General features: G+C 37.3%; 1 protein-coding gene across 4 annotated transcripts in view; it reads left to right on the top strand.

The window, feature by feature from the left end:
* The window catches only part of TBC1D4 (TBC1 domain family member 4), a 214,247-nt gene that overhangs the window by 180,417 nt on the left and 12,243 nt on the right, over positions 1-21,587 (top strand). For all 4 annotated transcript variants that reach the window (XM_027973696.3, XM_027973695.3, XM_042254947.2 and 1 more), the window contains 6 exons: positions 1,662-1,819; positions 4,003-4,212; positions 7,712-7,870; positions 12,079-12,237; positions 15,014-15,258; positions 20,835-20,994. In XM_027973696.3, coding sequence (XP_027829497.2) covers positions 1,662-1,819; positions 4,003-4,212; positions 7,712-7,870; positions 12,079-12,237; positions 15,014-15,258; positions 20,835-20,994 — 1,091 coding nt within the window. The remainder of the gene's footprint in view (positions 1-1,661; positions 1,820-4,002; positions 4,213-7,711; positions 7,871-12,078; positions 12,238-15,013; positions 15,259-20,834; positions 20,995-21,587) is intronic.

Raw genomic sequence — 21,587 nt, 5'->3', positions numbered from 1 at the left:
ATACAAATGAAGATACAGGGTACAGTTAAGAATGCTTCTTAGGATATAGCTATTATATATAGAACTAATTATAGTTCTCAAAAGGAAAATATTGAATTAAGGCTTTCCAAAGGGGAAGTAAAGGTGGACATATTCAGTCAGTATTACAGAGTGGTGAACTGTGGACTCATATTAAAGTTATAACATTATCCAGGATACAGAACATAATGGGCTTGACTCTACTGGGATGTGCATCAGCTACTTCCTGAAGTATCATGGTTCAGCATGTCACTTGCTGTCTGTGAAGTTGCTCAAAAGTATGTCTTTTTCCTAACCTTAATTTACCTAATCTAGAAAGACAGATCAAGATTAGAAACAACTGAATGACCTGATAACTGTTAGTATGGATATGCAAAGCAAATACAAATACGACAGACAAGGGCTGACTGGCTCTTCTGAATTCTGATTGTCTCAGCCTTAGGGAGTTCCTCTGAGTATGTGAGTGAGGTGGTGGCTTTTCTAGCTGAGTTTTATTTCTGCACTAACTACTAACACTGCTTAGTTCCATCAGAAATTTCGCACCTTCACTTGTTGGAATCACCACATGCAAATATTGTTCATCATTCTCTCAGGAAGCTCAGAGACTTTAAAATGTAAAAAAGCAAAATATTCCCACCACCATGAGTGGCAACAGTTATTGCATGGTGTTTCAGCTGCTAACATAATTGGTCTCAAACGTTAAGTTTGAGTCATAATGACCTTCTTAAAAAAAAAATGACCTTTTCCTGCAGATAGCCCCAGCAGAATTTAGAGTACTCTTTTCTAGAAAATAAAATTCTTAGAGCAGACCAGCATTACTGTATGTTCATATTACAAACCATTAAGGTAGAAAGATGTGACATCCCCCAACTGCCTACCTCACCCCTGCCCCACTAAGAAAGTTACGGAAAGTGATTCTGGGGTCAAATAATTTAAGCAAGTTAGGGAATTTCTGTATCCTATTTGCCTTTGGTGAGTCACAGTGCATGCCTGCATACTGTGGTCTCTAAGAAGTCCTGCTCTAAAGAAATCTGTTTAGTATTTTAAAATGCAACCTATCCAGTTGATTTGGCCACACTTTTTTCTTTAATATATCACTTAACAGTAATCCCAAGGTTGACTGTCCTGTCTTTGTTCAGGTTATTTTCTATCATGATCCAACTATTGGTGGTTAACACTTTCCAGATGGATTGTAACAGTTAGAGGCAACTAGAAGCTATCTTAGTCTGTTCTATAATAGCTATAAGAAAAGCTCTTTATGATCTTTTAACCAAGTATTTACAATGTTTAGAATATACTACTAATTAAAATTCTTTCAGCAAATGATGAGGTCATTAGTTAAGCAGCCTTTGCTCCTCTGTATAAGCGCTTCTATTGCTCAGGATAGAACTTGGAGTGGTTGGCTCCTATGGAAAGAGTAGAAACAGGTGAGCTTCTGATAGGTGGGCTGTGCCTGGACTGCACCTGTCCCGGGATGTCGTGGCCTGGGTGATCCGTGTGCCTCGCGATGCATCGCTCCATGTTGCCTGTGGCTTGTGCTTGCCCCTGGTAGAACTTGTGAATGCCTTGTGCTACCGTTTTGTTATGAAAGATCACGTTACGCAGTTTCCTTTACAAGTTATCTATTTCTGTGTTTTCCACAGTGATGGAGAGGGGAGAAAAAGGACCTCATCCACCTGCAGCAATGAGTCCCTAAACGCTGGAGGAACCCCTGTCACTCCTCGCCGAGTTTCCTGGCGGCAGCGCATCTTCCTCAGGGTTGCCTCGCCCATGAGCAAATCTCCCTCCGCGATGCAGCAGGGTTCGTTCGCCAGTCGCTTACCTCTCACTACTGTCCTAGACTCGGCAGTGGAAGGCGATGCTTTTTGTACAAAGAGAATTAAATGATTACAGTAGAGAAGTAACGTCTCTGTTACCTCCGAGCTAGTGTATATCGAGATAGTCATGTATCATTAGAACCTGTTAGACGTACAGTGAATGCTGTTGAATGAAGGAAGGAATTTCCAAAACCTGTTTGGGAGCCTACTTCATCATGCAGAGGGAACTAAGAGTAGTGATAGAAAAGAAGTCAGAGATCTTTTTATTTTTGGAAAAGCAGCATTTTTTACGAGTCACACAAAACAAAGTCACATAGAAACACTGAACAATATAGAAGTGTATGTAGGTACGCTCGGTAGATGTCACCCAGCAGCTCTCTTTCCGTATTAGACCTGTAAGAAATGAAAGCAAAATATACAAGGGGGCAAAGTAAGTGTAACAAAGAACAGAAAGATTTAACGATGATGAGAACACTAAAATAATACTAAAGAGAATTTGAGAGAGAAATGAATAAATAACTTTCATGGGAGATTTTAACATACTTCTCTCTGAAAATTAAGTGTAGAGAAATTAAACATAGATAATACTTGAGAAACACAATTGAACAAGCTTGATCTGATATTTGTATAGAACCTTGTCACCTATAGAGAAAAAAGATTTTTAAATGAATTCCAGATAACCTTGATTATTCATACTATATTCTCTGATCACACTACAGAAGGATAAAAGGAAGGAAAGGAGGAAAGGAAGAGGAAGAACTAGAGGATAACTAAAAAATTTCATGTGTTTAGAAACTGAAAACTGTTTTCCTAGAAACTAGAAAATATGATTGGATCCCTATGTGTCAAAATTGACTGGTATTTAGAGGGCAGTTCTAAAACCAAGAAAGCAAAATTCAAATGTACTAAGTTTTAATTTCATACAGTAAGATTTTTTTAAAAATTATTAAGGAAGTAAATAATAAGAGTAGTGAAGTGAAGTGAAGTTGCTCAGTCGTATACAACTCTTTGCGACCCCATGGGCTATAGCCTACCAGGCTTCTCTGTCCATGGGATTTTCCAGGCAAGAGTACTGGAGTGGGCTGCCATTTAGGGAAGAGGTCAATTAATAAAGAAAACAACCCAAGAAAACAACGTTTCTAGAGGCAAAATTAACTCTGCTGGGGTGGTCAGAGAATGTTTTTCAAAAAAAGTGAAGTATTTTATTTAAACTCATTGCTGGGAGAAACATCTTTTGAAAAGAGGGACCAGAAAAGCGCTAGAGTCATTGCAGAGGACTTTGTGGGTAAGGGAGTCATGAGAAAATCAGCATCGTGAGAGCAGAGAATGGAGGATGGAGACGAGGTTGGAAAGATTGAGGCCAAACTCTAAAGCGATCAATGTGCTATTCCCAGGAGTTTGGACTTTGGCATATATGCAACCACTGAAATGTTTTAAGACACAGAATCATGTTTGTTAATAGGAAAATAAATTGGCAACCGTGCAAAAGATGGCCTGGAATGGAGGGTGAGAATGAACTCTGGAAATTGGGTAATAGTGTTGCAGGGACTATTGGATTGCAGGGACTAGTGTTGCAGAGACATGGATTCAGTCCTTGGGTCAGGAAGATCCCTTGGAGAAGGGAACAGCAACCAACTCTGATATTCTTGCCTGGAACATCTCATGGATAGAGGAGCCTGGAGGGCCATAGTCCGTGAGGTTGCAAAGAGTTGGACATGACTGAGTCCCTCGTTTCAGGAGTGAGCAAAGTGTTCTGAGCCAGGCTGTGCCCAGAGTCACTCAGTTGTTTTTTGTTTTGTTTTGTTTTGCACACTCAGAGAATATACATAGATGTTGTCAATTGCAGAAGTGTTGAACCCTGGGAAAGGCCAGGTCATTTTGGAGCACCTATCTTATAGGTCATTTTGTGCGGAAAGAAGAAGTAGTGACATCATGCATGCTTTCATTTCAGCAGAGGGAAATCTGAAAGGGGAATTCAGTCTAGTGAATTGACTCAAATCATTAGTTCCAGAAATGGAGAGTTTACGGGGGGGCGGGCGGGGGGGGGGGAAGCTTTGTGTACGGCTTTAAAGGCGGAACACAGAAGGAGAGAGTGTCGAGTCCAGAGAGGACTTGTGTGGTCTGGGTTACGACTTTGGAATGCCTCTCACTGTTTTCTTCTCTGCAGATGGCCTGGACCGGAGTGAGCTGCTGCCACTGTCCCCTCTTGCTCCAACCATGGAGGAGGAACCGCTGATGATATTCATGTCTGATGAAGATGACCCAGAAAAGGGTGAAGAGAGAAATAAGTCAGAGGAACTGAGGTGTTTGTGGAGAAAAGCTATACACCAGCAGATCCTGTTGCTTCGAATGGAAAAAGAAAACCAGAAACTTGAAGGTTAGCTATTCAAACGGGGCCAAAGGGCATGATATGATACTGTAATTTAAAGGTGTAGTTTGTTAATACTCTCCCCCACACTCATTCTCAATCTGTATACACACTTTTACTAGAATAGCTACTGATGAAGATTGTTTCTTTCTAGTTCGTGAGGTTGTCATGACAGGGGAAAGGTTAGCCTAAGAAATCTGTATTTCTGTTTGATAGATTTAAAACATCAGATGCCTTTTGAGTATATTTGGGTGATAGAGTAATAGAAGGTAATAGAATGTATATAATATGAAGTCAGTGGCTTTAATATGACTAAAGTTTAACATCTTTGTGTATAATTTAAAAAAAGACTTAAACATGAAAAAGTAAATTCTCTTCAAGCTTCAGGTCAACTATTCATAATATGAGAAATATTCCTATTTCAAATAAATTATATTGTATCCAATTCAACTAATTATCTCTTGACAAATCAAAAGTGCTATGTTTTGTTACTGTTTTATGAATTTTCTATTTAAAAATCATATTGAAGTGATTAAAATTTTAATTGGACAGTTTATAGCAGCTATTGTACTATTCATAGTGCTTGACTATTAAATTTATGAATACCAAATGCATTAGAATGTGTTTTCCAGACTCTGAAATAATGATGACATTTACCCTAGTGCTGATAGAATCACACACAGGGAGATGTGTAGACAGTACCAAAATCTGAAAAATGTTTTAAAGCCCTTATCTTGGGCAAATCACTTAATTTAAAGGGCCTTTTTTTCACATTTATAAAATGAATGGTTTAGCTTATGTAGGCCTTTGACTTTTAAGATTAATGGAAAATTATAATCTAGGTTTTTCTCTGACTTGCTTTTATTGTTGTCTTTCAATGAAGCTTCTTTTAATATAGGCAGGTATTCACATTTCTGTGTTCAGCATCTAAAGATTCCTCTTACTATATCTATTGTTCCACTAAATCTTTTACTTTTTAGTTTGCTAGGGCACAATTTATTTTTGCTTAACACTATATTCTTAGCAGAATGAAAAGTTTATAAGACTTTTATATATCTTTAGGAAACAAATCTTTTCTTTCAAATTAAAAAAGCAATGAATTGTTATTAACATAGCTTTTAAAAGTTTGATGTGATAAATAGTATGCCCACTCAAGCTTCCATAGATTTTGAAAGGAATTTAATTTGTGTTTTTTGTAGTTGATTATATCTTGAACTAACTCATAAACAGAAGAAGAGGTTGAAGATAGATGGTTATTATTTTCTTAAAACATTTAAACCATGACATTGTATTTCATTAACAGGAGTATGTGCAGTAGAGTATTATATTAAATATTAATGGATAATTTTAGAATCATACACTGTTTGAACTGGAAATGACCTTGGAGATTATTTAGTTCCATTTTTCATTCTGCAGCTGATTTAGTGACTGGCTTGGGGATTCTAAGAAAATTAACCTGAGGTCAAACAGTGTTATACTGGCAAACAAGTATGAAAATTCCAGTTTATTTACCACAGTTTTTAGGCTTTTTCCCAGTACACCATATTGTATTTCTCAAATATATAGTTAATATAAAGAAATGGAATGTTTTACTATAAATGACTGCATATTCTATGTGTTATATATGGCTGTATAAATTGACAGAATAAGAGAAGAGGTGACATTTAGAATATATGATCAGAAACCTTTGTCAGTTCTGTTTTTATTTCTGTACTTAAGGAACAAAGACCAAAAAAAAAAATAGCTTAACACATTACAAATGTTAGCCAGTGGATAAGCATTCTTTCATAGTTCTCTGTTCTTTCCTGGGTAACCAGGGCAGATATTAATTGTTCTTACTTAGCACTTTATCCTCAGGGTGTAGATGATGGTTAGTATTATTGTAAGTGAATAATGATCCAGAGAAGGTTGGAGAAAAAAAATCTGAGGAAATAATATGGTTCATCCATTATGAAAAATATAATTCGTAAAGTTATATGTTGGATTATGTTAATTGTTAGCTTTCTCTATGATAATCCTAGAGAAATATAAAACAAATTGTTGCAGTTCAGTTGCCAAGTCATGTCCGACTCTTTGCAGCACCCCAGGCTTCCCTGTCCTTCACTGTCTCCCAGAATTTGCCCAAGTTCATGTTCATTGAATCAGTGGTGCCATCCAACCATCTCATCCTCTGTTGCCCTCTTCTCCTTCTGCCTTCAGTATTTCCCAGCATCAAGGTCTTTTCCAGTGAGTCAGCTGTTTGCATCAGGTGGCCAAAGCGTTGGAGCTTCAGCTTCAGCATCAGTCCTTCCAATGAATATTCAGGGTTGATTTCCTTTAGGATTGACTGGTTTGATCTCCTTGCTGTCCAAGGGACTCTCAAAAGTCTTCTTCAGCATCAAGAGTTCGAAAGCGTCAGTTCTTCGGCAGATATTGAAAAGCAAAACTAAACTATGCTAGAAAGCCATCTAGTGGTATCTAGGAGGAATTTTTGATAGTTTGATTTATCTTTTGATTATGTGTTGACTTTTAAGTAGAAATTTTTACTGCCCTGCCAGAATAGTAGTCTATTATAAGATGGTTTAATTCTTTTGAAATGGCTTCAACATTAAGTAAAGAGTAATACTCATTCTGCTATTTTTGTGCTGTCGAGGACTTTGGATGCCTGACAGAGATTTGTGTTGCAGGAGGTAAGCTGACTGAGCCCTGGAGCTTCAGTGATTACAGATTACACTTAGCGCTTCCGTTCCATGTGGTCCTAATGAGAGAGAAGAAATATGCTTCCGTGTTTTTTCACCCTTCTCCCCTTTTGGAATCAATTCTTCAAGATAAAGCTGAGGTGTAGATACTGGTTGCTTTTATAAACATTTCTTTTAATGAATTCTGGGCTTAGATTTTAGACAATCAAGTCAGAGAAAATTTTGTATCATTTTGAAAAATGAAAATGTTAACTTCAGTGAAATGGACTTTCCTCTTAAAGATTATTAAAAATTTACGCAGGAATATGTAACCTAGTGTCTGTGTGGCTAAAGACAGTGTGGGTAACTCTGGAAATAATTATAAAAATGTATCAGGCTATCACGATCAAATATTTATCAAATCAAGGTTAGCCTGAGGCATTATTCTCTTATAGATATAGGATGTAAAATATTAACATTTTAACAGTATTAACAATGAAACCGCAAACTGTCACTTTAGTAATTATCTATCGCATTTGTCAAATATTTGAAATTTCTAGCCTGGAAAACATGGTTTGTTTTTTATGCCTAGGAGACTTGTCATCTGTAAGATATAGAGTAAAACCTCCTTAGAAGTTATTCCTGTTTTTCTTTTTTTTTAATACATGAAATGACTCAAAATTTGAGAACTTTTCATGTATCTTCCATTTTTTACAAAAATTTTTATTTTGAGAAAATGTTAGTGGTTGATTCCTAAAAGTCATATGCTGAGGTTTTACAAAGGCAATAAAACATTACAAATTCTGTGTTTTACAACGCATTAGTCTTAATGCAAACTCTTTCTTTCTTAGCAAGCAGAGATGAACTGCAGTCCAGAAAAGTTAAATTGGATTATGAAGAAGTTGGTGCATGTCAGAAGGAGGTCTTAACAATCTGGGATAAGAAGTTGTTAAACTGCAGAGCTAAAATCAGATGCGATATGGAAGATATTCATACTTCTCTTAAAGAAGGTATTCTGGATCATCTTAATCATCTTTTTTTTTTTTTTTGAAAAGTTTCAGAGATTGTTTTGACTCATCCAGTGTAAGCATAATTTTCTCTTTGTCTTTACCTATAAAAAAAAGGAAAGTAGTTTGTTTCCTCCTGTAGTTAGTGACTATGTTGGTAGGAACGTGGTGCTAACGGCAGTCCTGTCCCTGAGGAGATAGCAGGCACGTTTTCTACAGTTTCCTGCTTCTTCAGTCAGCTGTTTTCAACTCAAGAGTTATCATTTACTGAGGAAAGAGCATGTGCATTAGTACAAATCTTTGATCATATCCATAAAAAGATATATCTCGAACTTATAAACTTGACTCGTTCCCATTATTTGCTCAGAAGTATTTATTTATATATATATGTTCACCTACATGTATGTGTTTATACAAATCTATATTATTAGTTAGCAATCAGTTGTCCTAACATCTATTTTTTCTTTTGTTTATTTTTGGAACATTGCTTTTATTCAGCCTTATATTGCACTGCCACTTTGTCATATAAAATGACTGACATTTAAACATCTTAAATTTAAAATTAAAACTAACGTGTGAATTGCTTACTTGCAGTTTCTGTGACTCAGATTCAATATATTAAAATGAGAATCTCTATGACCTGCTGGGCATAAAATAAAGATTCCAATGTAACTTGATCATGAATCTTAAAAGCCTATGATAATGTGAAGCTGTTGCATAATTAAGTTAAAATTAAGATTAATTTTGTAAGATGCTGTGCTTACAAACCTGGTACCTGTTCTTTTCCCTTGAAGATATGGAAATCCCAGAGATTTCCACTGAATGCATTGTTTGGGAGACAAAATAGTGGCTAATCAAATGTGTGTGAGATGTAGATCATACTGTTCTTCGGTATGACTTACAGAGATATTTTAGAGGTGCTCATCTTCCCATTTCTTATAAAACAGAGTTGAAACTTCTTAGCACTGTGCCCAAAGCTCTCCTTGATCTCTCCTTCTTTCATTTCTCATCTCATTTTCTACCTTTCCCCACCTTGTAGCCTGTGCTCCGAAGATGCTAACTAATTTGCATCCCGGTATGGCACAGGCCATTTCTTTCTTTCTTCCTTTTTTTTTTTAAAGATATTCTGTATTTTTAAAAAGCTTTGTTTTTGCTTTTCGTATTAACCCTTAGTCTTTTTAAAAAATAATTTTTATTTATTTATTTTTGGTTGCGCTGGGTCTTCATTGCTGTGCACAGGCTTTCTCTAGTTGTGGTGAGCAGGGACTATTCTGTAATTGTAGTGCATGGGTTTCTCATTGTTATGGCTTCCCATTGCAGAGCATGGGTTCTAGGGTACTGGGCATCAGGAGTTGTGGCATATGGACTTAGTTACCTCTCAGCACGTGGGGTCTTCCTGGACCAGGGATCCAACCCACATCTCCTGCATTGGCAGGTGGATTCTTAACACTGGACCACCAGGGAAATCTCACTGGCTCTTTCTTGATTAGATGCTCCAGCTTCCCTTCCCTCCTTCTTCTGTCCTCTCTACCTTCTCCCCATTTCCCAGCTCCCCTTCTTTCCATCACATCTTCTTCTCACTCCTCCTTTATGCCCCCTTTCTCTGCTCCTCTCAGGGCCTCCATACATTCTTCTTGCCAAAGTCATTGCTGCCTACACTCCCAGCCTGGAGAATCCTGTTCTCCCTCAGCTCTCAGTTTAAATACCATTTCCTCAGAGTGCCCCCCCCCGCCCCCCACCAACCCCAAATAAAATAGTTTTGCTGTGTTATTCTTTCTCATGATTTTTTCCCTTTAATTGTCCTTCCCATAGTTTATAATTTTGTATCTATGTGTTTATCTGTTAAATGTTTTCTCACCATTCCCCCCCATACTCCTAACACCTAAGACAGCATCTTACATGTTATTTACTAGATGAATGAAGGTGATGGTGAAGTCGCTCAGTTGTGTCCAACTCTTTTCGACCCCGTGGACTGTAACCTACTAGGCTTCTCCATCCATGGGATTCTCCAGGCAAGAATACTGGAGTGGATTGCCATTTCCTTCTCCAGGGGATCTTCCCGACCCAGGGATCGAACCCGGGTCTGCTGTATTGGAGGCAGACGCTTTAACCTCTGAGCCACCAGGGAAGCCCTAAAAATGAATGCATGAGTGAGACTAATGAATGAGACTAATTTTCCTGAGAATGGATTTATTCAGCTCTCAATGATGAGGTTTCTTCAATGCCCTGCTCTATTCTCTGCTATATGTTAGATGCTCAATAAATATTTAACTAAGGTGAATTACCTGACTTCTCTGGTGGTCCAGTGGTTAAGAATCTGCCTGCCAGTGCAGGAGCACAGATCTGTCCCTAGTCTGGGAAGATTTTACATTCTGTGGGGCGACTATGCCCATGCACCACAACTACTGAGCCCACGCTATAGAGCTAATGCTCTGCAGCAAGAGTAGTAGCCACAGTGAGAAGTGCACACACTGCAACAGAGAAAACACAACTGTTTTCTCGCTGCAGCTGGAGAATGCCTGCATGCAGCAATGAAGACCCAACACAGCCAAAAATGAATAAATTAAGTGAATTACCTTTTTGGAATTGTTATTGGATGGTTAACATAACAGCCCTCTCCTTAACAGTGATCCATTTAATGGGCTAATGAAAGTTACCCTCTAAAAATGACTTTTTATGTAAGATCATTCATTCATTCAACACATACATAAGTAGCAAGGTATATTCTTGGATTTCATCATGCAGAGATGAAAATATGCTGATTATTCTCAGGGAGTTCACCGTTTAAGTGAGGAAACTAGACAGATATACAGTATAGCACTAACTGTAATCCAATATGCTAATATTACAGTCTGAGTCACATAGTATGTGAGAAGGGAGTCTTACTCCTAGAGATGTTAGGGAGAGTTTCTGCAGAAGAATGGCATACAGGCTCATTCCTGAAAGACAAATGGAGATATACTAGGTGATCAACTGGAGGAGCTTGGAATTCCATAAAGGTAACAGTAGAAACAAAAAATTGGAGGTCTGACAATAACCATAAGCTTCTTGAGTATGTGAATACTTAGTGTATACTTAATATGGCAGGGAATGGGACGTAATGGAACTAAAAATAGTAGTTTCAAGGAATACCCTGTGGAGGACCTTATAATTCATGTTCAGGAGCCTGGAGTGTAGTTTTCGGACAAGAATACTTTCAGCTTCTGCAGACTGTGACGCTGCATTCCAAAAAGATTAGTGCCGTTAAACCTTCCTCTACCCAGCTAGAACTCAGGAACCTATCCCATATCTAGTCTTCTTGGACTGAAAGCAGTGAAATAAAATTACCTTTCCTGCAGAGAATTGAATTATGTCCCTCCCAGTGCTTTACTTCATGTCCCTTAGCATAAAAAACATAGTTTTAACATACTTTGAATTGCTTGTTTTTGGTTTTCAAGCACACTGGAGTTACTATTTCATTATATACGAATGAAGGAAGCATTGTATAGGCTAGCTACTTTCTTCTCAAAGGCTAAGTGACATTCTGGAGCACTCCCTTTGTATTGTATTTACCATTTTTATTTCATTTTTTTGTGGACCATAAAAATGCTATTTAATTCTCGTTTACAAAGTTACTTTTTAATGACAGATATTTAGAAATCAGAGTATGAATATTAGCATTTGTTACTAGCTTCAAACCAAATAAAAGGTGAAAATAAGCAGTCATACATTTCAGTATTTTAGAATTTGGCCTCTGAAACTAGAGTTTGGATTCTCAACTGCACTAGCTATGAGAACCTGGGAAGTGACTTAGCCTCTTTCTGCCTCAGCTCTGCCATCTGTAAAGTATAGATAGTAGTAATTACCTGTCTCATTAAGCACCTGTGAATAGTTGAGGTGTAGTTTCTGTAATTGCAATGCTTAAAAGCTACACGTCCTCAATACATGTTGTATTAGGCTCTCAATCAGTAGTGGCTGGTGTTCTTGTTAATATTGCCATTATTTTCCTCATTATTTTAGGGTTTCTTTTGTAAGTCAGCAGCTAGAGGATTAAACCTGTCAAAATATGCTTGCATACTGTGTGGTTAGCATGGGACACAGGACACGTGTATGTATGGCTGTGTGTGTGTAGTAGTATGGCTGCCTATTTGAAGCATTATAGTTAATCAATTGTGATTTAGGAACATCACTCCAGTCTTCAAGGCCTTGCTTTCTCATCTCTTTGATTGCAGGTGTTCCCAAAAGTCGACGAGGAGAAATCTGGCAGTTCCTAGCTTTGCAATATCGTCTGAGACACAGATTGCCTAATAAACAACAACCTCCCGACATATCCTATAAAGAGCTTTTAAAACAGCTCACGGCTCAGCAGCATGCTATCCTCGTGGATTTAGGTATGTCTGCCGTATTGATTCTAATTTATGAAAGTAAACAATAGGTCCTTTCATTGAGTTTTTTTTTTTTAATTTTGTTCTTGGTGTTGATAAAGATAATCTGTTAGTCTGCAAAGTTGCTGACTTTGTTCTTTCCTGAGGGCATATCGGCTTTATGTCTGGTTGAAGATACCCTGAATGCCTGCATGTGGAGTGAAGTCTTTATCCTCTACTTGTACTCTGAAAAGAGTCATCTTGTATTTGAATCATTAAAAAGGTCATGTTCTCGGGTGCTCTCAGTTCTTATTTTTTGAACAACTGACTTTTCTTTGAGATAGACAATTATTATTTCCGTCAGCAGTGGTCTTGAAATAGGCTAGAGCAGGTTTAAAGGGGCACCAGAAAATTTAACAAAGTCTACTAGGTATTCCTGGACATATTGCTGAAAACAAGCTTTTGAATAAGCCTTTAAAAAGCAATACAGTATGTGGTTAGGTTGTGGAAAATCATGAATACATCTTTGGAGGATGAAATAAGAATTAACTGTCCTACTGTTTTGTGAATTTCCAGCATTTATGGCAGCATTATAAAGTCACCCTTTAAAAAGCTGAGTTTCAAATAACTTATGGAAAGCAAAATGGTGTAATAATTTAAAAAATAATGTTGTCTCTAATTTTTCTCTAAATTAATGTTACATTCTATTATTTAAAAATATGCAACTTACTGAATTAAATTGACATTGACATTTGAATTATCTTATATATATCCCTAAAAGTTGATTTATTTAAGGTGGCCAGATATGTTATTTCAGCCCATATGGGAAAACAAGGGATTACTTTACATTGAGAGGTCACTTCATTTCAGGTTGTATAAAAATCACAGGGCAAAACTGACTTCTGCTCCTTTGGATGACAAACAACTTCTGTTGGGAAAAGGCCAATTAAGTTAATATTTTTTGAGCCCAGTAGAATTGAAAAGGAGAATTTTACTGAGAAATTGAAAACTTCATTTTTTGTCCTAATGTTACCACTGAACAGTAGTTTTAGGCAAATTACTTTGCTTCTGAGTTTCAATCCTCTCTCTTAAATGAGGACAATGAACCAGTCAATCACTGTGAATCCCTGCAGATGTGTGGTTCTGTGACCGGAAACAGATAATGAGTCTAGAAATTGGGATGTCAAATTTAGAGCTAGTCAAGATATCCTAAAAGATAAGGAGATGATGAGATCATGTTATAGGGGAAAAAAAAAGCCTGGTCGGAAAAAAATGGAACCAGAATTAATATCTTGGATGGACAGTATATTTATAGTTTTCTGTAGCAAGCATTTTAAGTGAAAAAGTAAAATGATAATTTAAAAAATTGCTTATTTGACTTTGCTCATAGTCATCTGTGTTTCCTTAGCACATTCTTGTTAATTTCTCATATCTTCCCCTTTATTTGCTCTGCAGAAATAATCTTATCAGTTCCTGGGTGTGTGTGTGGGAGAATCACTTTTAAGCAAATCTGGTGGAAAACATTAAAAAATCTGGCCTTCTTACAAGTTCTAACCGTCAAAAGTATTCATTGCACAAGGAAGCTAATACTCCCTTCATTTTCATGACACAAGGAAAGTCCCAAACCACTGTATACAGCTTTAGGGGTGAAGATGGGTTTGTTTCTGTGTTTAGTACCAACTTTTCAGTGATCCAGGACTAACTTGCTTGCTGAAGCGTCTCTATGGTAATTTTGTACACAGAAGTGAATTTTAGAGGGGAATTTATTTTAAATCAGCTTGGCCCTTCATTATCCTTGACCTTCTTGGATTATACTGAAAATAAAAGAGGTCTGCATGGCTCATGGATCAGTTCAGTTCAGTTCAGTCACTCAGTCATGTCCGACTCATGGATGGAGGTAGTTTAAGAAACAGAAAGCCAAGAATACTTGAAAAAAAAAAAAAACACAAAAACTGGGGTATTTCCTGAATGATAGACTGACTGTAAAAGAAAACAACCCAAAAAAGTCCCTCTTCTGTCATAATATAAGAAAAGCAGAAAGGAATCTTCTCTGGACTACTAAGATTTCTTCTTAAATTATATGATACCGTCTGTAGAATTCTGATTTCAGTTGTTGTTCAGTCACTAAGTTGTGTTCTATTTTTTGTGACCCCATGGACTGTGGCACACCAGACTCCTCTGTCTTCCAGTATCTCCTGAAGTTTGCTCAAATTCATGTCCATTAAGTCGGGGATGCTATCAAATCATCTCATCCTCAGTCTTCCCCTTCTCCTTTTGTCTTCAATCTTTCCCAGCATCAGGGTCTTTTCCAGTGAGTCAGCTCTTTGCATCAGCTGGCTAAAGTACTGGAGCTTCAGCTTCAGTCCTTCCAGTGAATATTCAGGATTGATTTCCTTTAGGATTGACTGGTTTGATTTCAGTTAGTGGGTGGTTTCTATGTGAACTTAGAATTAACCTTGATTTACAATCAGAATAAGTTTTATATTCTATTCCCTGAGATCTTTTCTGAATATGTCTTTGATTTGTTTATGAACTTTTTTCCCCTAAAAATAAGTGCTTATTAGCATCAGTTATTTGCTCCTCTATCATATACATGGAGATGGGGTGATCTCCATGTATATGATAAGAGGACTTGGGACTCTCTAGAGGGAGAAAGACTCAGTTAGAGGGGTAGGTACTCCAGGCGGTATTCAGTATTGGAAAAGAGTGTTGATTTATTCCTCAAAATTGCTGAATTGCAGTTTCACTCTGGACTCCAAAGCATCAGGGCATCTCAAAAATATTTTTCTTTTTGCTTCTGCAGGGAGAACATTTCCTACTCATCCTTACTTTTCAGCACAGCTTGGGGCAGGGCAGCTGTCGCTCTTTAATCTCTTGAAAGCCTACTCATTACTGGACAAAGAAGTGGGTTACTGTCAGGGGATCAGCTTTGTGGCTGGAGTCTTGCTTCTGCACATGAGTGAAGAGCAAGCCTTTGAAATGCTGAAATTCCTCATGTATGACCTGGGCTTCCGCAAGCAGTACCGACCTGACATGATGTCGCTGCAGGTGAGTGGTGGGTCTTCACAAGAAACGGGTAAAAATCTTAGCAGAGCCCTCTTCTGATTTACAGTGAAGATTTAAAGAAATTTGGGCCCATGGTCTCGGAATTTGGATAAATGCAGAGGCATGTTTTAGTTCATGGTTTTAGTGTGGGATTTGCGATTTTGCTAAACCAGTAAGTGTATGACACCCATAGGCAGAGTAACTTTTCCACAGTTTCTGAAGCAGATAAATAAGCCATTTGCATGTGTCCACAAGTCCCTATTTCCTAAGCATAACAGTTGCCTGGAGAAAGTATCATCTTTGCTCACTTTCCTTCACCTTATCAGTTGAAAAGAATCATAGATATTTTATTTAAAATCTAAAACTATAATGCCTTATTCTTTTGCTTTGAGTGCATCAATGGCAAATATATATATTGTGTTTCTTCTCAAACTTTCTGTCTCCCTCCACCTTAAGAGCAGACAGGGCTTTATAGCGGAAAACGTGTTCAGCGTCAGTGACGCTTTTTCACTCTGCTTTTCTTACGTTCTGAAGAAGAACATTAAGATTTTTCAGTTAAGTAGTGTATTCACTGCCATTATTACATTTCAAACTTCCTGTTTATACATTTCTCCTCACTAGTTTAAACTTCACTTTCCTTAACTTGCTGTTTTGTAACAAAAAGTTCAAATTTTCACTGTAGATACGGTATCTTAAACAACCACTACCTTGCAATTTAAAGCTTTCAGACATAAAAATATAAAGAAAGGCTTTAAAGAGAAAAATGTGTCAGGGTTCTCCTCCCGTGAAATGAGGTAGACATGATGCTGAGTTCGTCATAATATTATGCTTTAGATAAGAACTAAAATATTTTAAAGTGCTTTTAAAATATACTTTTTACTGGTTCCCAGTGATCAGTATTTGCATGTAGTATTTCAGTCTTACCAATCCTTGGGCAAAGTGATACTTTATTTTCACTCTATGAATGTTATAGTAAGTGGCGTTTTCTTGAGAGGATGAGTAGAGAGGGAGTGCTCCATTTTTTAATACTTCTTCAAGATGGAATTTTTGGCAGGGAGATAGGGTTTTGCTCTCAATGTTGGGTTTCAGCTGTCAGTTCTTATGAAGGGTATACAGAAATCCTGATTTCAGGGTAGTAAAATCAAATACAGTGATTCATGAAAGTGAACATCTCTCAGTCGTGTCCAACTCTGTGACCCCATGGACTTACACAGTCCGTGGAATTCTCCAGGCCAGGATACTGGAGTTGGTAGCCTTTCCCTTTTCCAGGGGACCTTCCCAACCCAGGGATCGAACCCAGGTTTCCTGGAATTGCAGGTGGATTCTTTATCATCTGACAGTTGATTCCTAGTTGATGACTATTCGTAGGTCTATAAACATTCCGCAAGTGAAATAGTAATGACTATGGAAGGTTTTATTTTTTACTTTATTTCTAAACAGTTTACTGTGCCATATTGTATAGGAAGCATTTGGTACCCTTGTAAGAATTCAGTAGCTTTGATTTTCAGAAGTAACAGTTTGGAATCTGCCATTAAAATTTCAAAGAAAGGAGTCGCATGGTCTTGATTCATAAATTAAAAGGGTAGATACAGACATCACTTTAAAAATGCAACCTTCTTCCAATTTGAATAAATTCCTCATCAATTTGACATTATAAAAAGTCATATACACTGGATTTATATGTTGATTTAATATGACCTGCAATTACCAAGAAATATTTCCTGTCCATAGTTATGAAAATGAAGATGTTTAAGAATCTTTGGGGACAGTGTTCTTAGAGGCAGAGACTGGGAATCTTAACTGGAAAATAGAGCCTTTTGATCTGTAAAGTGAGATGCAACACTTTCCTACTTTCTAGAACGAAATAAAGTGTTTCTTTTTCAATCAGCATGATGTTCAGAACTGGAAGTGGCAACAGGCTTAGGATCACTTGATAGGACTTCTGATTACCTGCATGGTGTGAGCTTGGGCACAGCAGTTCAGTTCAGTTCAGTCGCTCAGTCATGTCTGACTCTTTGCAACCCCATGGACTACAGTACGCCAGGCTTCTCTGTTCATCACCAACTCCCAGAGCTTACTCAAACTCATGTCCATTGAGTCGGTGATACTATTCAATCATCTCATCCTCTGTTGTCCCCTTTATCCCACCTTCAATCATTCCCAGCACCAGGGTGTTTTCAGATGAGTCCATTCTTTCCATCAGGTGGACAAACTATTGGAGTTTCAGCTTCAGCATCAATCCTTCCAGTGAATATTCAGGACTGATTTCCTTTAGGATGGACTGGTTGGATCTCCTTGCAGTCCAAGGGACTCTCAAGAATCTTCTCCAACACCACAGTTCAAAAGCATCAATTCTTCAGCATTCAGCTTTCTTTATAGTCCAACTCTCACATCCATACATGACTATTGGAAAAACCAAAGCTTTGACTAGATGGACTTTTGATGGCAAAGGAATGTCTCTGCTTTTTAATATGCTGTCTAGGTTGGTCATAATTTTTCTTCCAAGGAGCAAGCGTCTTTTAATTTCATGGCTGCAATCACCATCTGCAGTGGTTTTAGAGCCCCCAAAATAAAGTCTCTCACTGTTTCCACTGTTTCCCCATCCATTTGCCATGAAGTGATGGGACCAGATGCCATGATCTTAATTTTCTGAATGTTGAGTTTTAAGCCAACTTTTTCACTCTCTTTCATTTTCATAAAGAGGCTCTTTAGTTCTTTTTCACTTCCTGCCATAAAAGTGGTGTCATCTGCATATCTGAGGTTATTGATATTTCTTCCAGCAGTCTTGATTCCAGCTTGTGCTTCATTCAGTCCAGCATTTCTCCTGATGTACTCTGCATATAAGTTAAATAAGCAGAGTGACAATATACAGCCTTGATGTACTCCTTTCCAGATTTGGAACCAGTCTGTTGTTCCATGTCCAGTTCTAACTGTTGCTTCTTGACCTGCATACAGATTTCTCAGGAGGCAGGTCAGGTAGTCTGGTATTCCCAACTGTTGAAGAATTTTCCAGTTTGTTGTGATCCACACAGTCAAAGGCTTTGGTATGGTCAATAAAGAAGAAGTAGATGTTTTTCTGGAACTCTCTCATTTTTTCAGTGATTCGATCAATGTTGACAATTTGATCTCTGGTTCCTCTGCCTTTTCTAAAACCAGCTTGAACATCAGGAAGTTCACGGTTCACGTATTGCTGAAGCCTGGCTTAGAGAATTTTGAGCATTACTTTATCGGTGTGTGAGATGAGTGCAATTGTGTGATAGTCTGAGCATTCTTTGGCATTGCCTTTCTTTGGGATTGGAATGAAAACTGACCTTTTCTAGTCCTATGGCTACTGCTGCATTTTCCAATTTTGCTGGCATATTAAGGGCAGCACTTTCACAGCATCATCTTTTAGGATTTCAAATAGCTCAACTGGAATTCTATTACCTCCACTAGCTTTGTTGATATTGATGCTTCCTAAGGCCCACTTGACCTCACATTACAGGATGTCTGGCTCTAGGTGAGTGATCACACCATCATGATTATCTGGATCATGAAGATCTTTTTGTACAGTTCTTCTGTGTATTCTTGTCACCTCTTCTTAATATCTTCTGCTTCTATCATACCACTTCTGTGCTTTATTGAGCCCATCTTTGCGTGAAATGTTCCCTTGGTATCTCTAATTTTCTTGAGATCTCTGGTCTTTCCCATTGTATTGTTTTCTTCTATTTCTTTGCATTTATCATGGAGGAAGGCTTTCTTATCTCTCTTTGCTATTCCTTGTAACTCTGCATTCAAATGGGTATATCTTTCCTTCTCACTAGCAGGCACTCACCTTATCTGTAAAATGAGGAGGTTGAGGGCTCTTTTAACTATGGACAGCCCATCATATTTGTGTCTGCTGTTTTCTATGCTAAGTGTAAAGCATCTTTTTATCTGAAGTCCTTGGTCTCTGCTTCTCCCCGTCTCTCTGCATCTCCCTTCCTCCAGTTCTGTCTCTTCCATTGGAAGATTTTCATGTTATCTCTAAAGTAGAATTGAAAAATTGTGTATTATTAGCAAATGGCATCTTGTTATGAAAGTTTCCTTGGAAGGAAGACTGAATTATATTTTATTTGTCAAAAGAAACTTAATATAAATATACCTTGATGGAAGAAATATTCTTAACCCCCAGGTTAGAATGTAGGGAAAAAATAAGGTTCTACTAAAAAAACAAACAAACAAAAAAAACCACAACATATTGCTTCTGTATTAAGATATTGAATGAACAAGGACAGAATGTTTTTGATGATAGGCTTTCTTTTTATTCTGCTATAGATGTCTTTGTTTTTTGTACTACCAACAACACCAATACTTAGAGCCCAGTATGTCTAGTTTCTAAACAGTGTGTGGCCTAATAGAAATAAATTTATGATATTTTTCAACATGACTTAATGAGATTATAATCTCATTTTTTAAACCTCTTTGCTTGACTGCTGCTAAACTTATTTTATGACTTCCAGTGGCTCTTTAATTCTTTCCTTTTACGGCTTGTGTGGAACCTTAGTTTCCACAGATAGAGATCAAACATTTGCTATATTTATGTATAGTACTTTGATTTTTAGTTCTGTGCTCTGAAAAACAGTTGAATTCATAATATAGTTGGTTATTTTAAGCCATTTTTATACTACTTAAGAATGATATTTTGATGATATCTAGAGAAAGAAGTTCTGCTAGATTTAGGAAAATGTTGAATGTATTTCACACCAAGAAGTTAAGCTGATATAACTGATCAAGGACTCATGACTCAATCTGTTACTCTGTAGATAAAATTTTAAATTAAAGCACAAATCATAGATTTATTATTTGCTACTGCTTTACTTTTAACTACCCACATGTAAGACTTTAAAAGTTACTATAAGCTGTCTTTATAATATTTTTTTAAATATGAATAATCAGCTCAGTAGCTAAGTGAAATAATTTCTTTCAGTACTATAAACATTCGGACTGCACTTTTTGCTTTAATCTCCTGTGTCAAGAGAAAATGTGCTGCTGGAATATCTTAGATATTAGAAATCACAGTTCAGGTTTCTGGCTCCTTAACCTTCTAAGCCTGACAGTATCCTAGCAGTGCAGATTGCCTGGTGGGTTCTGTCATAAATCCAGTGCTGGACCCAGCAAAGAGAGACAAGGTCTTGCTTCTGAATTAGATGTGGTAGATTCTCTTGAATGGAAGCTTTTCTGGAACTGGTCTGAAATTAGAATGGACCTTCCATGAGAGTCCTGAGCCAGGACGGTTCTGACTAAATTCCAAAAGCCATACCTTCCTACAGGAGGAATAATTACCATTTCCATGTATACATGGCGATACCAAAACACACGTGTTAGAGAAATGTGCTCTGTAGTCATAGATGGACTTACAGTGACTTGCTTTGTGATCTCAATTAAATGAACTTGGATCTGTCAGCTTTAACATAATAATAAAACAATATTGCTTTTGTTTCTCTAATATACCTGAGTTAGTTATTAAATATTAGAGTAATGAAATTAAACAGTATTTATTTTATGTGTACTCAGATAAATGCATAATATTTTATTTTTCTTCTCCAAATTAACTTTAGATTCAAATGTACCAGCTGTCCAGGCTCCTTCATGATTATCACAGAGATCTCTACAATCATCTTGAAGAAAATGAAATCAGCCCCAGTCTTTATGCTGCCCCCTGGTTCCTCACATTGTTTGCCTCTCAATTTCCATTAGGATTTGTAGCCAGAGTGTTTGGTAAGAGATGCCAATGATTAATTGGAACAGCATTATTTATTCCAAGGGGTATACTTCTAGCCATAAGGTGCTCCAATTGTTTTATCTAGCATCGTGTCACAGAATCACAAATTGCTAATGGAATTTAATAAATGTGCCTGGCTCCATTCTGAGAGCAATTTGAAACCATTTTAGTCTTAAATTGAAATGCAAAGGGAAAGAAGAAGAGTTGAGCTCCTGTATTTGAGTAAACTATAATGGAATTCTTATTTTCATTTATACCTAAAAAAATCACAGTGTAATTAAAAAAAATATGAACTAAGGAATTCCACTGTATAATTTTTTCAGATATTTATGCACATCTTTCCTATCTTTTTTGTTTTTCCTTCCCTGTTGTCCTCTTCAACCTGGATTCAAAGCACAGAGAAACAGCATGTTCTCTGACTGGGTTAATGGAAGCAACCTCTTTCAATGTTGTTTCTAATGGCACTTGTTAATGTGACTTTTTATTGTTAACAAGGTAATTTGGAATTCCTGTTTTATTGCTTTAAGTGCCCTCCTGTCATGCCAGTACAGAGGTGGTGCCCATCTCTAACACTGGGTGCGCAGCTGGT

This window comes from Ovis aries, chromosome 10 (assembly GCF_016772045.2).
Source record: "Ovis aries strain OAR_USU_Benz2616 breed Rambouillet chromosome 10, ARS-UI_Ramb_v3.0, whole genome shotgun sequence".
Taxonomy (NCBI): domain Eukaryota; kingdom Metazoa; phylum Chordata; class Mammalia; order Artiodactyla; family Bovidae; genus Ovis; species Ovis aries.
This window is presented reverse-complemented; position numbering and strand designations above follow the sequence as displayed.